Here is a 16755-nt window from a genome sequence, read left to right as displayed (position 1 = left end):
CAACTTCGCTTGCGTCACATAAGAATTTTTTCCCCGTATTTGTAACATTTTTTACTGGTACTCTGCTCCTATTGGTCGTAGCGTGATGATATAATTATAGCCTATAGCCTTCCTCGATAAATGGGCTATCTAACACTGCAAGATTTTTTCAAATCGGGCCAGTAGTTCCTGAGATTAGCGCGTTCAAACAAACAAACAAACAAACTCTTCAGCTTTATAATATTAGTATAGATTAGTATAGATTGTAGACATAGTTGAAGGAATTATCTATCTAAGTACATAATAATATATGTTGCAAAAATGGCTCAATAGTCGACAATGAGGACTTGACTCCAGATTTCAGGCTGGTAAACATATCAAATCTGATCCACGTGGTTTTCACATATTAAGTTTCATCCCCTGCCTTACCGTAGACCACGGCTTATTGAAAAAAGGGATCAAATTTTGACTTAAAACATTAACTATTTCCAGACAAAAAAATTATCTAGGTCCGTTCACTGGCGTGACACATAAACCAATTTTGTAATCATAACAATAGTAACTAAATCAAGTCTGTATTACGTAAAAATATACCAAACAAACAGCCTAGCATTTATTATAATAATAAGTATACCTAACAACTACAAACATCATAAAACACGTACTAGGAAGGCACATATCATCGTCGCAACATTTCTGTCCAACACAGTGTTAGCGCTCTACCGAACAACGTGTTATTTTATCACCCTCATTCGATATGCAGCCTACTGAACGCTTTTTCTAGTTTACTATTTAATTGCAGGAATAAATTTATTAGAGAACTTCTGATAATTTCAAGATTTCTAACGCAAATTTGCAATTACATTACAAACGCAAGCTGAACTTTACGAAATAAATTAAAATCAATCAGCCCCCAGCGGGTTACAATAGGTGGTTGAAAGTCAAAATTCCTTTTTCCTAAGTAATACGCAAGCTAAGCCTATAGTTTAAAATAATAATAATAAGTATACCTAACAACTACAAACATCATAAAACACATACTAGGAAGGCACATATCATCGTCGCAACATTTCTGCCCAACACCGTGTTAGCGCTCTACCGAACAGCGTGTTATATAACACCCTCATTTGATATGCAGTCTACTGAACGCTTTTTCTAGTTTACTGTTTAATTGCTAGAATTATTTCTGGTTTTTATAAGAAAAGCACTGGTTGGATTATTTAAAATAGTTGTAAGTGAACGGTAACTGTTGATATAATTAAATCATATTTTCTGTACTCGGCGACAAACGGTGTTATTAAACGTATTCTCTAGCTTACACTTACACATTGTCATTGTTGATTTTACACACTGTGTCACATAGTTTATACCATTTTAGTAAGATTACATGTAAGGAATGCAGGTAATCTTGGTATTTTTTCTTAATAGTGGCCTTACGTTTAATAACGGGCCCAATAAATGGCAAAAATCTCGGCAACTAATATCGCTAGTGGTGAAACGTAGGTGTATTATATGCAACTTTGGGTAAAACAGTTGTAATATAATTATTTATGACTATGTATGAACTGTAACCAATGCAATTTTTTTTATTTAATCAATACACACACCAAACAATATAGAATTCATCGGGTCTCGTGTTCATGATGATAAGTTCAGTTAGCTAAAGACAACAAAATCTTTGGGCTATTGCCTCACTACTATTTTAAACCATGCCCTTGGACGGTTAAAATACACATATATTTTAAAACTCTTTTCCGCCAAATGAAGTAAGCTTTTCAACGATATCTCTATCAAAAAGGAATACTCAAAAATCTTATACATATATAAAGCTTTAAACTGAAGCCGGTATTATAATATTTAAAGTGCAACCCACGTGGCGTACGTGACGTGTGTACCGCAACACGTTGTCCGGTAGTTCGACTACACTGTAGCGTGATTGTACTTGTTACTTGTTATAGAGAAGATATTGTATTACTTTGATTTTTGTCAAACCCATGGGCTTTAGGCCTTGGTTAGAAACCTTTCCTTCCCCTTAAGAAATTCGTTAAATAATTTTTGGAGTCGGCTTCCAGTCTCACCGTATGCAGCTGGATACCAGTATTTTACATGGAGCGCCTGCCTATCGGACCTCCAAAACCCAATTACACACAATTTAACGTGCCTTCCAAAACACGGAGAAATTCGATATGCATAAGATGGTCACCCATCCACAGAACAACCTCTAGCTAAGCCACGGGCATTTTTTTTAGCAATAGATAATTATTTCTTATATACACCTTACTTCGAAAAGCCATTGGTGTGTTTCCTCGGCTTCAAACCTTCGACTACTTGGGTGCGAGGTGCCAACTTATACCACTCGGCTATCACTGCTGTTAAAATAGGATACAGAATTGAATCGTAGTCTTTCACGCTGTGCTGGTCTGTAATAGACTTGGCACATCTTCAAAAACGTATCTTGCAGATGGTTTCCTTCCAATGTCTCTCTTTACTGCTGTCAGAATTGATTTCCAAATAAGTACGTTCATTTTGTGGATTATCGTGATTTTTTAGGAACCTAAAACCGAATCATTTTCATCGTTATATATATTACTAGCGGACCCGACAGACGTTGTCCTGTCTACACGTCTTTAATTTGAAAATTTTAAACTTTTTTTAATTATCTAAACCATTCTCAGATCCCCTTGAACACACACAAACAATTTCATCAAAATCGGTCCAATCGTTTAAGAGAAGTTCAGTGACATACACACTTACAGAAGAATTATATATGTATACTAGCGGACCCGACAGACGTTGTCCTGTCTAATAAATTAAAAATTAATTTAAAAAACAATGTCCAGCGGACAAAATTGTGAATCTAAACCATTCTCAGATCCCCTTGAACACACACAAAAAAAATTATCAATATCGGTCCAGTCGTTTAAGAGAAGTTCAGTGACATACACACTTACAGAAAAATTATATATATAAAGATAAAGATATCACCGTTTCAGTATTTTGCGTAATTGAATATACGTTTTGATTTGCACCTTGAGAGATAAAATTCTAACTTTCGGCAAAATCATACATACTAATGCATTTTGCTTTTAGATAGAATAAACCAAGAGTAATTCAGAAAATAAAAAAAATGTCACGTCAAAAACAGTACTTCACAAACCACGAGTAATTTCATTCATAAAATATTTGCTGTAAGATTTGTTCAAGCTTTCAAGGGAGCACCATAACACGTCAGAACTAAGCCTTCTTGACAGCGTGACGGTGATCACGTCACAAACACGTTTATGACATCTTTTCAATGTATTCCATATGATAATTTAAAAACAACATAAAATACGTTTGATGCATAGGAGCCCCGTTATACAATATTAACAATTGATATTACTGAACAACTCACACACGGTCATTTGATTCCAAATCAACCAAATATTTTTTTTTATTCTGTTTTTTAGTATTTGTTGTTATATCGGCAACATAAATACATTTTCTATGAAAACTTTTATTGCATGGTGACGGATAGACAGACAGACAATGAAGTCTCAGTAATAGGGTTCCCATTTTACTTCTTAAGTACGAAACCCTAAAAATACCGCAAAGTCACTTCATTCATAAAATATTCGCTGTAAGATTTGTTCAAGCTTTCACGGGAGCACCATAACACGTCAAAACTAAGCCTTCTTGACAGCGTGACGGTGATCACGTCACAAACACGTTTATGACATCATTTCAATGTATTCTATATCATCATTTATAAAAACAGCATAAAATACGTTTGATATATGGCAGCCTCGTTATACAATATTAACAATTAATATTACTGAAAACTCACACACGGTCATTTGATTTAAAACCAACCAGAGCTCGTACTATGGTAACCAAATACATTTTTTTTATTTTGTTTTTTTAGTATTTGTTGTTATATCGGCAACATAAATACATTTTCTATGAAAACTTTAATTACATGGTGACGGATAAACAGACGGACAGACAACGAAGTCTTAGTAATAGGGTTCCTATTTTACTTCTTGAGTACGAAACCCTAAAAATACCACAAAGTCATCATTCATAAAATATTCGCTGTAAGATTTGTTCAAGCTTTCAAGGGAGCACCATAACACGTCAGAACTAAGCCTTCTTGACAGCGTGACGGTGATCACGTCACAAACACGTTTATGACGTAATTTCAATGTATATTTAATGTGGCACTCGAAACATGATGTACACGTTTGTACTACTACTGACGTGTAGCGTGACACGATTTAGAAGATTTTGGCTTTTAGTATAAAGGGTTAAGGGAAAAACTTCAAATTCAAATCATTTGTTGCTTACTAAGTTCTACATACAAAATGTTGTTGTAATATGGTATATTTTTGTACATTTCTTAATTCTGCTAGTTGTATAATAAAAAAAAATATAACACTGTAGTATCTATGTTTAAAAATGTATAAATACAGAGGGTATTTTCATTTCATTCATAAAATATTTCGTGCAAAATTATTTCAAGATTTTAACACCATAACACGTCAAAACTAAGCCTTCTTGACAGCGTGACGGTGATCACGTCACAAACACGTTTATCACGTCATTTCAATGTATATTTAATGTGACACTCGAAACATGATGTACACGGTTGTACTACTACTGACGTGCAGCGTGACACGATTTAGAAGATTTTAGCTTTTAGTATAAAGGGTTAAGGGAAAAACTTCAAATTCAAATCATTTGTTACTTACTAAGTTCTACATACAAAATGTTGTTGTAATATGGTATATTTTTGTACATTTCTTAATTCTGCTAGTTGTATAATAAAAAAAAAATATAACACTGTAGTATCTATGTTTAAAAATGTATAAATACAGAGGGTATTTTCATTTCATTCATAAAATATTTCGTGCAAAATTATTTCAAGATTTTAACACCATAACACGTCAAAACTAAGCCTTCTTGACAGCGTGACGGTGATCACGTCACAAACACGTTTATGACGTAATTTCAATGTATATTTAATGTGGCACTCGAAACATGATGTACACGGTTGTACTACTACTGACGTGCAGCGTGACACGGTTTAGAAGATTTTAGCTTTTTGTATAAAGGGCTATGGGAAAAACTTCAAAATCAAATCACTTTTTGCTTACTAAGATATATATACAAAATTTGGTTGTAAGGTAGTATATTTAAGTACATTTCTTAATTCTGCTAGTTGTATAATAAAACAAATATAACACTATAGTATCTATGTTTAAAATGTATAAATACAGAGGGTATTTTCATTTCATTCATAAGATATTTCGTGCAAAATTATTTCAAGATTTTAACACCATAACACGTCAGAAATAAGCCTTCTTGACAGCGTGACGGTGATCACGTCACAAACACGTTTATGACGTAATTTCAATGTATATTTAATGTGGCACTCGAAACATGATGTACACATTTGTACTACTACTGACGTGCAGCGTGACACGATTTAGGAGATTTTAGCTTTTAGTATGAAGGGTTAAGGGAAAAACTTCAAATTCAAATCATTTGTTACTTACTAAGTTATATATACAAAATTTTGTTGTAAGGTAGTATATTTATGTACATTTCTTAATTCTGCTAGTTGTATAATAAAAAAAATATAACACTATAGTATCTATGTTTAAAAATGTATAAATACAGAGGGTATTTTCATTTCATTCATAAAATATTTCGTTCAAAATTATTTCAAGATTTTTACACCATAACACGTCAGAACTAAGCCTTCTTGACAGCGTGACGGTGATCACGTCACAAACACGTTTATCACGTCATTTCAATGTATATTTAATGTGGCACTCGAAACATGATGTACACGTTTGTACTACTACTGACGTGTAGCGTGACACGATTTAAAAGATTTAAGCTTTTAGTAAAAAGGGTTATGTGCACAATTTTTTTTGTAAAGTGGTGGATTTTTGTGTATTTCTTTCTGCTTTTGAGTTGTATAGCTCGTTATTGTTAATGAGATTGTTCTACCTGTGAATTAAAAATAGGTATGTGTATGGATTTTGATGTAGTCACTCCGTCAAAGTTAATGAGCAAAAGTACACACATTATACATATTTTGTGTTTTAAGAAGCAAAAAGCTGGACTTTATCCTAAAAATCACCAAAGCAATTTTCGAAGACTTATTGCGATTATATTTCCTTCTGTTTGCATTATACTAAAAGTGGTTTAATCACAATAAAAATATAATAAAGTGGTATAATCACAATAAAAAGCCTAGCAAAAAGCGTGACAACACAAAGGAGAACTTTGGTACCGTTTTTAAGACAAACAAAATATTAGCTGAGTGACTCTATAAAGCCTCTACAAAATGTATTTCTAACGTCGCTACCTCTTTCCCTCTGGACCTCTGTCCACGTGTCGCACCAACTCAATCTACAGCGTTACTGAGATTCCTCCCTGAATTACCACCGCCGATGCAAGTGTAATGCGATATATAATTATACTGACTCTACCTAGAGCATGAGTGTACTCTACAAAGTAGAGTTCGTACAAAGTTGGCGTTTCATTTGGGATAAAATGTTGTATTTTATGTAAAATAAAAAACTATCTACTACATCTTTTTATACAAACAATTGAACCAGTAAGACAAAAATATGGTAGAACGAATACCGGATTGTTTTACCATACTATACTTTCTACTAATTTTACCATACAATACTATACATTAGTTGGACTTAACTCTACTATAAAAATGAATAAAATTATTTTTGAAGAAAAAAAAAATCTTGATCTTTTCGGAATCGGTCGATTCGAGAACCTCCTCCTTTCGTCGAAGCCGGTTAAAGGTATTTAACCTTTCCTTTCCTTGACAACAACAAAATTTTACTAAGGAACCTTTTACCCTATTCTTCTCTCAAAACAAAACGACAAAATCCAAAGGCGTCTAATTAATTCTCTCTTCGTAATTAGGTCTTTGCTACTGAAATAATTAGTAAAAACAATTTTGTCTAGTCTCACGAAATAGAAATTGTACATTTTCTAAGAATTGTTATCCTATTATTAGAATAAGGTCACGTCTCTACGATAAGAAACATTTCAACAAAACATTGTTTTAGAAACATGTTTCAATTAATTCATTTTCCGAATATTTTAGTCGTTTTCGAGCTTAAAGTCTTAAGCAAAATTCATCTCCGCAATAGGCCCGCTTGGGTTACACAAGTACTAACCGAGGTACCTACATTATTTCCCTTAAAAAAACCTAATATATTTTATTATTATTACGAGGCATAAAATATAACAAGAGCAATATTCTTTCATTTCATAATCATTGTTGCTCATTATGTACACAAAAAACTTTTCTGTCTAATTTATAAATCATTTCAACTTATTTAATTTATTTCAATAAGTCAAAGAGGTCAGCGTCAAACTTACTGAATAAAATAACAAGTCTCAACACGTTTTCAAACAAAGTTTCGTTGAAATGTTTCTCAAAAACATTTCACCGTACACACCTTAACAGAATCAATTTAAATAGAACCTTCGAGAATTCCAGTTGTGTCTCGTTATAAGAAAATACAGCTCCGTAGAGAACGAGCTAATTTACATTGCTAGTGATGTGCCACGTTAGTAAGAATAATTAGTCGATTTGTATTTACTAATAGAGTTATTCGACTAATTAATGAATCGGTTTGTGGATGTGGCGCGGGAATTTATTAGTTGTATGAATGGAGTGTTTATTAGTTTTTGGTTTAGATTTTAGGGGTGGTTTTGTTGACAATATTTAGAACAATGTAGAGCGTTCGTGTATTATTTATGGGACTTTATTATTGCATATACTGCTGCTGTGGATTCAGATTAAGCGACAGTTAACTCTAAAGTTAGCTTTTAAAAAATCTAATACAAATTCTTAGAGTTAAACTTTCGTGTTGTAAATTTATTTTCTAATATTGTACCTAAAGATAATTTGGTTTGCTTTAATTTCATTGGACACTGTCAGAAATTGATAATTACTTTTTGTCTTCAATGCAATTGTTTTTTACTTACTTTACACATAATAATGTGTTACATTATATCATAAAAGCTTGTGAGTTAAATCAAACCCAGAGCTTCGTAGCTGTTTAATAACCAGTTTGCTCATGCATTAAAAAAATTAACATTTACAGTTCATATTATTTTCATCCTCACATTTCAAATAATTTTTTTTAATAAATAGTCGTAATCATCCCCTCACTAGTCCAATATCACGTTACATTGTTTTTACTAGCAGTTTACGGGTAGTTTCATGTAAACAGTGTAAATTGAAACATTGCCTCCACGACATTTACATATTATACGTAGCTCGTGATATTATTGAAGCTTCAGATAGACACGTGAGAAGGCTTTTATAATTATAAGAATTCTATTTATGCATAAACGTCATATACACATGACTATGATTTGTTTTTTTTTATATATTTCATAGGACACTAGCAGTAGTGCGATTCTGTACAGTCGGTACTGTCGAGAATCGAAAGATTTTTTAGAAAGACATTTAGAATGTACTGCCAAAATAGTGCCTACGACGCCCGTTAGAGGCGCTGATCAGATTTTCATATCAAATTTTCTCGATGACAAGCCGGTTGTCGGTAGTCGATGGTAGTAGAGAATCGAGCTATGTATATTGACAGTTAAAGCAACTGTCAGTTTTTTAACCTTACTTTTTCAGTAGTTTCATGTAAATGGTGTAAATTGAAACATTGCCTCCACGACATTTACATATTATACGTAGTTCGTGATGTTATTGAAGCTTCAGATACACACGTGATAAGGCTTTTGTGATTTGAAGAATTATAATTTTATGTATAAATTTCATATACACGTGATAATTACGGTTTATTATTGTTTGAGAGTAAGTACTGTAGGTAGAGGATAGAAAACCAGCCAAATGCGAGTCGGACTCGCGTAAGAAGGGTTCCGTGCCAAAAAATACGAATTATTCACGTTTATTGTATGGGGACCGATCTCAACATTATTCAGTTTTAGTATTTGTTGTTAAAACGGATACGGAAATTCATAATTTGTGAAAATTTCAGCTTCACAGTTATTACGGTATTGGATACAGAACCTGTAAAAGCATGGTGATACAAAATCTATATTTTTTATGCCCTAGATTTTATAGGAAAAATTTTGCTTATTTTTAATGTTGTAAATAAACTATGACTTTGTAACTTAAATTAATATTAGTCCTTAATATTTCTAATTATTCTGATCATTGAATAAAACTGCTCCTGATAATCTGGTAAGTGTTTTACCCGATACAATATCCAGACAAAATTTTGTCCATTCTGGGAATCGTACCACAAGTTAGTTTCAGTTATTCCTATCTCTGCCTAGTTAGACATCGTCAGTCCGCGTCAGTTCGCGTCACTCACAGGGTGTTCCTGATTTTAGTATAACTTTGTTTGTAAACTAATCTAATTCTGTTCACATACAGGGTGTTTGGTTGTCAAATTGTCTAAGCAAACTGTGTAATAGGGTGTTGTTTGTTGTACCAGTTTGAATTCAGTTGTGTGCTGATTTTCTTGTAAAGGATTAAGTTGTTTTCAATTAACAAAAGAAACAGTTTGCTTGGTAATTTTAAGGCAATTTGCTTTTATAGACATGTTAGTAGCTTAGTAGTAAAGTTATACAATGTGTAAATTAGAAGATATTAGAACATAACTTTTGGTACTTATGTTCATTACAGAACTATACTAATTTGTTTAAACATATTAATTTCTGTAAATACGATTACAATTAGAAAAAAAAATCCTATTGTCCTATGAATGACAAATGCTTTGATCTTAAATCATCTCATAAAGTTAAGCATTTTTAATACATATTAATTTTGGGCTGTAGTATTATATTTATTGTAAAAGGTGTACAGTATTGAATTAACAAATAAGACTTTTGCTTTTCAGATTTCTTTCAAAATCTACCGACAATGGTTTCAGCCCAACACCGTTTCTATTGTCGTTGTACAAGATATCATAATACTTATAACAATAAAGATAAATGAAGTACTCACCGCACAGAACAGCACGAACAACAAACACCGTGCCACCATGGTGTCAGATGCTCCTCAACACTTCACATGACATCATACGAGATCAACTCATTGGTACCTGTGAACAAACATACAAAACATTAGCTATTTACTATTATGACGATTATCGAGAGAGGGAGAGGGAGAGATGTACTAGAGCTGTCTTTGTCTGAATAAAACCTGATTAACCCCCGGTTTCTGAAGTACATTTCACGGTAGTTTATCTATTCAATAGCCTTAAAACTCATATAAAAAGAAACACTACTGAATAGATAAACTACCGCTAAATGTAGGTACACAGAAACCGGGCATTAGTGCATCAGTATGAGTTGAAAGGTTATGTAATAAGATTTTTACTATAACAATAAGCCTGCCACTTATTGCATGGATCTGACTGCATTAGTAAACGTGAAAAGTGGATTTATTTCACGAATCTGCCAATACCTTACTACCTATTGGCCAAAAATGTATGTATGTAATTTGTAATTTTTACGTCGTAATTATTGCCATGACGCTATCAAAACGTCTCTCGTCTCGAAAAATTGCTGAACAGAATTCTATGAAACACATTTAATTTACGTTTATTACGCAAAACCTAATTATGGAGATTCCGTAAGCTATCAAAGTATAACATTATTAAACCTTTGAATTGCTTAGTTATGTTATCGGTCCTGTATGACAAGATGTATGCATGTGAATAAAGCAAAGGAAATTTGTAAGGATCGTGCCAAGTGGCGCTCTCTGGTCTCTACCTATGGGAAGAAGGCATGACTTTACTTTTCAATCGCATTTGAGACCTGCAGCATTATAACAATAATAGATACAGTATTTTTACTTCGGTTTAGATACAGACATTTCATACCATCACGACTTACTTTAACGTACCACGAGTTTATTGCTTGTTATTTGCTCTCACTTTATTGTACATACGAACTGCAAATAAACATCTAATATTAGGAACGGCAACATAATTTCGAACAATAAAAGCAGTTTGTTGAAAAGTGTTTGTTTTGTGAATCACTATGGACTGCACACGAGTGGTTCGAGCTTAGCGAGTCACGTAACGGGCTGATTCGTGAGCGAGTAGTTATGAAAACTTTGCTACTCTGAATATTGGTTATGTAACCTTATAGTCTATCGTATGTGAAAGATACTAAGCGAAACATCATCAGCCTAGCCTTTCTTCCAACTATGTTCGATTCGGCTTTCATTGATTGATAGATGCTGGATGCCGGATGCTGATAATAATATTTTACATGAAACGACTGCATATGGGACCTCCACAAGCTAGTTACCTGTGTTATAACTCGATACCCATCCTAAACTTTCTTAAAACTATGTCGGAGTCTATTGCCCAGTATATTGCCCACTCTGTGCTTCTGCTGGTCAGAAGTGCCTTTTACGTTACGTTTATACACGTACATGTCTATTTCATATAACTCTGACTTCACCTTTGGGTGTAACAGGCGTAATCTACGTATACATAATGATTTTTTTTTTCATAGCTCGTATATTGACATTCTCATGACCTATACAGCAGTCATTAAGAAAATGTTTCGACTTACATAATATTGAACACGACAATCAAACCAATCCAGCATCGAAACAGCAGCTAAAATTCGCGGTCCAACTTAAAAAAAACAGAAAAATCATGCAACTCAGCAATACAATTTTCAGAAGACGCGCGATCTAACATTGGAATCGACAAAACGCGTTGCATCATGATAGTTTCAAAACCAAACCTAGCATGTCTACTACAGATTGCTTTAGTCTAAAACCTTTTATCAAGCTAACCGTTGTGTAACATATCCCACAATACTTTTGCCGCATATTCGAAGGGCACGAGTAATGGGGCCATCAATAAGACTGCTTCGGGGCCGTTACCTACCGTTGTTCGTCACGCAATACCATATGTGTTGAGAATCGTAGCTACAGATATTAGGAACTAGCTTTTACCCGCGACTTCGTCCGCCACCAATTTTTTCCCAAGGGAATGCGTCTTAAAGTAGCCTATGTCCTTTCTCGGGTATCAAAGTATCTCCATACCAAATTTCATGCAAATTGGTTCAGTAGTTTAGGCGTGATTGAGTAACAGACAGACAGACAGAGTTACTTTCGCATTTATAATATTAGTACAGATTTGAAGAACATTTTGTTAGGTACTATGGTTAAGGACAGATCAATATATAGCGCTCATAGCCAGTTGTTCTCACTGGGCGGGTAACGATCTATCGGGTAAAGCAACCGTTGGCGCGGTCATTCTTTAGATGGGTGACCGCATCATGGTATTTCTATTGAGCGTCTCCGTGCTTTTGAGAGCACGTAAAAATTGCCCCGGTTGTTGTCAATTAAGGAAACAGTCGTTAAGCCATTTTAAAGGCCTTTCGGACGACTTAAACAACTTTAGCATTAGGTTGACCACTAACCATACGATAGATTGAATATTTTACATAAAAATATCAAGTTTAAAGAATTTGTAATTCTGCGCAAAAAGAACAGCCTAAATTCCATTAACATTCATTCCTTGATATATGTGATCCTGACGACATCAAAAGCTTTTCACGATGTTAGTATGTGTTTATTGAAATGAGTATACCATCGTTCTTATTCTCGTGCAATTAACTTCTTTGAAACATATTTTAAACACTTCAACGTATCAAAAACCTGATTTAATTATAGTCAATTGTATCTTTGAATAATGAAGATAAACCATAAAACCATTTGACAATCAATCTTAATAACTACCTATAAATAACAAAATACCCACTTATTTTTACAAACAATCTTTATAGCCGTAAAAATAATATAGGTTCTCTTCGTACCTAGATTATCTGAGCTTACTAAGTCTAGGGTTTACGTTGAAGTACTGCGGAACCTACATCAATTTGGACTGGATTTTTACGACGGCTTAGATCTAAGACTTCGATTGTGTTTTGTTTATTAAACGTGTCGGTTATTTTGGAAATAGGTTACGTGTGTGGTATAGTATCTATGTTGTAATATTCACCGGCTATTAGGTGCACAATTTTGTACGATTATTTGTATACATATACACATATACATACACATATAAACATAAAATTTCGCCTTTTATTTATAGGGGAAGGAGCGACAAAAAAAACGCCAATTGGACGATCCTTAAAAAAATATCTTGTAGATTCTTGCCTCATATTCACATCTACATCTTGTCTGTCAGGACCACCGGTTACGAGTACAAAAGTAATTTAGAATATGTGATCCATTAATTGTTGCTATGAATCTGGTTTTTAGATTTAAGCAACTATAATAAAATATAACTTAACTCCCTAACCTGTACTTGGCCAGCGTAACCGACTTAAGGCCTAACCGCTACCTAGTCATGGAGAAAACCTTTGCCCAGCAGTGGCATGGTAATGGGATAAAATTCATACATACTAACATTAACAAGTACCTAATCGGTTAACAATAATCGTGGCACATCACTCTCCATACTTGGACATTACCAAAATATTGCCTAAATACCTACCTGATGGCTGTTCATACATAAGAATGAGTTCCCAAACTTTTAGAACTTAGAAGTGAGCTCATTAAAATTCTACATACAATTACGGAAACACTCGAACAAAGGCCTCGGCGAGTCCAAGTTTTGTGAAAAACTATTAATCCTGAACGTCTTAGTGAAAAGTGGGAGAGGGACCTTTCAAGAATAATTCTTCGTAGTGATGGGAAATTGAAAATAAACTATTTGAAAATACTATTACCACTACTATTTTTGGAAAACTATTAATTGATCGCAATCTACAATATCAGTTAAAAACTGAAAGACACTGTTACAATAAAAATATTTATTCAATTAAGTTTGAATATAAGCAAAATTTATTAACTGTAAAGAAAGGACTTTGGAAAATTGATTTTTGGTTATCATAATATTATTATATCATCCATACCATAATGTTCTATAATTATTATGTCCCAAGGTCTAGTACTTATTACCGATGGTTACGCTACACAAACTATGGGTAAACAAAAAGACAGTTCAAACAGGTACCAAAGCAAATTATTTACTTCGCTCTCTACTTACTCAAATAACCAAACTATATAAAACGTATTCGAGATGCAAAATCAAAATAACAAACTCTTCCTCACAACTTAAACAGTTTGACTTCACCATTTAACTTTCTATACTGCCAATAGTTGTAAGCCCCACATCAATTCAAATATTTTGTCCCTTAAAAAACAAACGAAAAACTCCCTTTTCGATAACGAAATCCCTTCACTATCGAACGTACAAATCCGTGAAAGTTTACGTTAAGTTTTGTCGAACTTTCAAAGTTTTCGAATAAAAGATTCTGAACGGACAATCGTTTCTAACGTGGGAATGTAAACATTGTTTTATTTGTGTATTGTTTTTAAGGTTCCGTATCCAAAGGGTAAAACGGGACCCTATTACTAAGACTTCGCTGTCTGTCTGTCTATCTCCAGGCAGCATCTCATAAACTATGACAGCTAGAATGCTGAAATTTTCACAAATGATGTATTTCCGTTGCCGCTATAACAACAGATACTAAAAATAAAAATAAAATATATTAAGCGTGTTTTTTTTTTGTTTTTTTTTGGTATGCTAAGATTTATTTAAGTAAGTATGATTGACAGTCGAATGTTTTTTGTTATTTCATTTCCTGTATAAAAGATAAAGTGTGTTACGTGTCTACTAAGCTAGGCTTTTTATTTACAGTTTTTCACGGTTCTTAAACCTTTGGCTAATGCTTGACTTGACTTCACTCACAGATTACGATAAGAAAAAACGCAGTATTTCGATTTCATTATCACATTTTTTTCATAGAAAATTTTAGTTTAATGTTTATCACAAATAATCATGCCAAAAATGTTTAAACGCTAATTTCGCATAAATTTTTTTTATGTTTATTTTTATATGCATTTAATGTTATTCTAAACGCCTGTGAAAATATGTCCGGCCCCACTTTGCATGAATACATGGTTGCTCTTCAAAAAGGTAAAGGCACTCCCATTAAAATATTTAAAAATGTACATTTTATTTGTTCAAAGACATTCATATGCATAAAACACGATGGAGCTTACATAATTTTAAAATACCTATTTTTTTAGGTGAAAAGAAAACAAAAATACAGAGAGGAACAGAAATTAAATAACACTCAAAACGTAGCTCCCGTTTTTACAATTTACGGAGCAGTAAAAAATGATTTGAAGTTAAATAAGTGAAAGTTAATTTCCAGTTTCATAATTTACTCGTAAATCTCGTCACCGAGTTGACGAATGGCGTGTTGTGAATGTTTTCGAGCACGAATAATAACAATGTAGCCATTTAAAACAACATTTCCATGCCGTTTCACTCTTTATAATCATACGTGCGCCTGTAGAATTACTGAGAGACTACTCGCGCTTACGTGTAATTTTGCTATTAAAATTGTATCAGGCGTTTACGTGAAATGAGGTTAATACGCCTTTAGACGGTCGAACAAAGAATATAATAATGCAATATTGAACGCAAGCCTTTATTAAAGGTGGATATTTTAGTTTGTGTTTTTTGTTGAATTCTTTGCAGTTTCGTGTGAAGTTCAATAACTGGTTATCTTGGAGAATAAATATGTTAAGAGTAATAGCTAGTAGTAATTCTGTGCCATCCCCATTAAAATGAAGCAAATTTTCCTGGTTTTATTATTATTTAAAAACTATTGTCAAATCATAAATGTTTAATTCATTGATTTTAAAATCCATCCACTCAGTTAAATCCATTATTAAGGCCCGATTTAACCACTTCTTGCTAAGTATCAAACAGTTTATCAAACGGAATTTTGACGGGAGTTTGAATTCGAAAAGTTATCAAACACTTACTCCTATGCTGTGGGACTGGCCCTAAAGGTAATTATTAAGTTTCGCTAAAAATACATTTATTTCAATTACAATAGCCTTTTGATGCTCATTAATGGAGGTCCTGTTGTAAGTAAGAATTACTCGTATTAGGAAAAGTGTACTATAATGTTCTACGAATTGCATCCCACGTACATAATTATAGATAAATCCTAATCGTTATCAACAAATCCCTTGTGAATAGCTTTACCATGTATTTACATATCGATAACACTTATCAGAACAAAATATAGCTTTTATTATTATCTTATTGTTTGCAGAAGCTAAAATAGAATCGTTTGTATTACACTTAAGTTGGTATGTTAATATAGTATGAGTAAACTGAATAATTGTGTTTATCTGACGATTTTGAACAGGTGCAATTAATGTTTAATATGATACAAACTTAATAGTAGGTACGTTACAACTGAAAGTTTAGTCATAGGTATAAAATACAACCATGTTTCGCCATTAATGCCAATGTTAGTTCCATGTAACAGGGGGCGAGTCTATTGATATTTAGTGGGCACATGACCAAAAAACGGGCTACTTTTGAGACTTCGGGCTTGTGAAAAAATCTAAATTAGTTATATTATTCAAGTTAAAGCACTTTACCCAGCTCGGTTATCAAACCAGAGACCTTGTGAACAGCAGTTGGATACACTATCGACCACACCACAGAGGCAATGTGAGAGCAGTAAGCTTAGTGATCAACCTAGAATCAAATTTGATCGAGCCGCAAGGCCTTTTACATGCCCTAACCTCTTCTTAATTAAAAACAACCACTACCGACTCTTTGTAGAGACGCTGAATTCAATGTCATGTTTTTGTTGAATGTATTAATTTTTAATTGTTTTCTTTGACTATAGGCTTTT

The 16755-nt window shown here is 33.3% G+C and overlaps 1 protein-coding gene across 1 annotated transcript in view; it reads right to left on the bottom strand.

Annotated features, from left to right (window-relative positions):
- The window catches only part of nolo (ADAMTS-like no long nerve cord), a 219752-nt gene that overhangs the window by 148338 nt on the left and 54659 nt on the right, over positions 1–16755 (bottom strand). The window contains exon 2 of the mRNA XM_076129770.1: positions 9995–10091. Coding sequence (XP_075985885.1) covers positions 9995–10033 — 39 coding nt within the window. The 5' untranslated portion in view covers positions 10034–10091. The remainder of the gene's footprint in view (positions 1–9994; positions 10092–16755) is intronic.

The sequence above is a fragment of the Anticarsia gemmatalis genome, chromosome 23 (assembly GCF_050436995.1).
Source record: "Anticarsia gemmatalis isolate Benzon Research Colony breed Stoneville strain chromosome 23, ilAntGemm2 primary, whole genome shotgun sequence".
Taxonomy (NCBI): domain Eukaryota; kingdom Metazoa; phylum Arthropoda; class Insecta; order Lepidoptera; family Erebidae; genus Anticarsia; species Anticarsia gemmatalis.
Note: the sequence above shows the minus strand (reverse complement) of the source record. Positions and strands in the feature narration are given on the sequence as shown.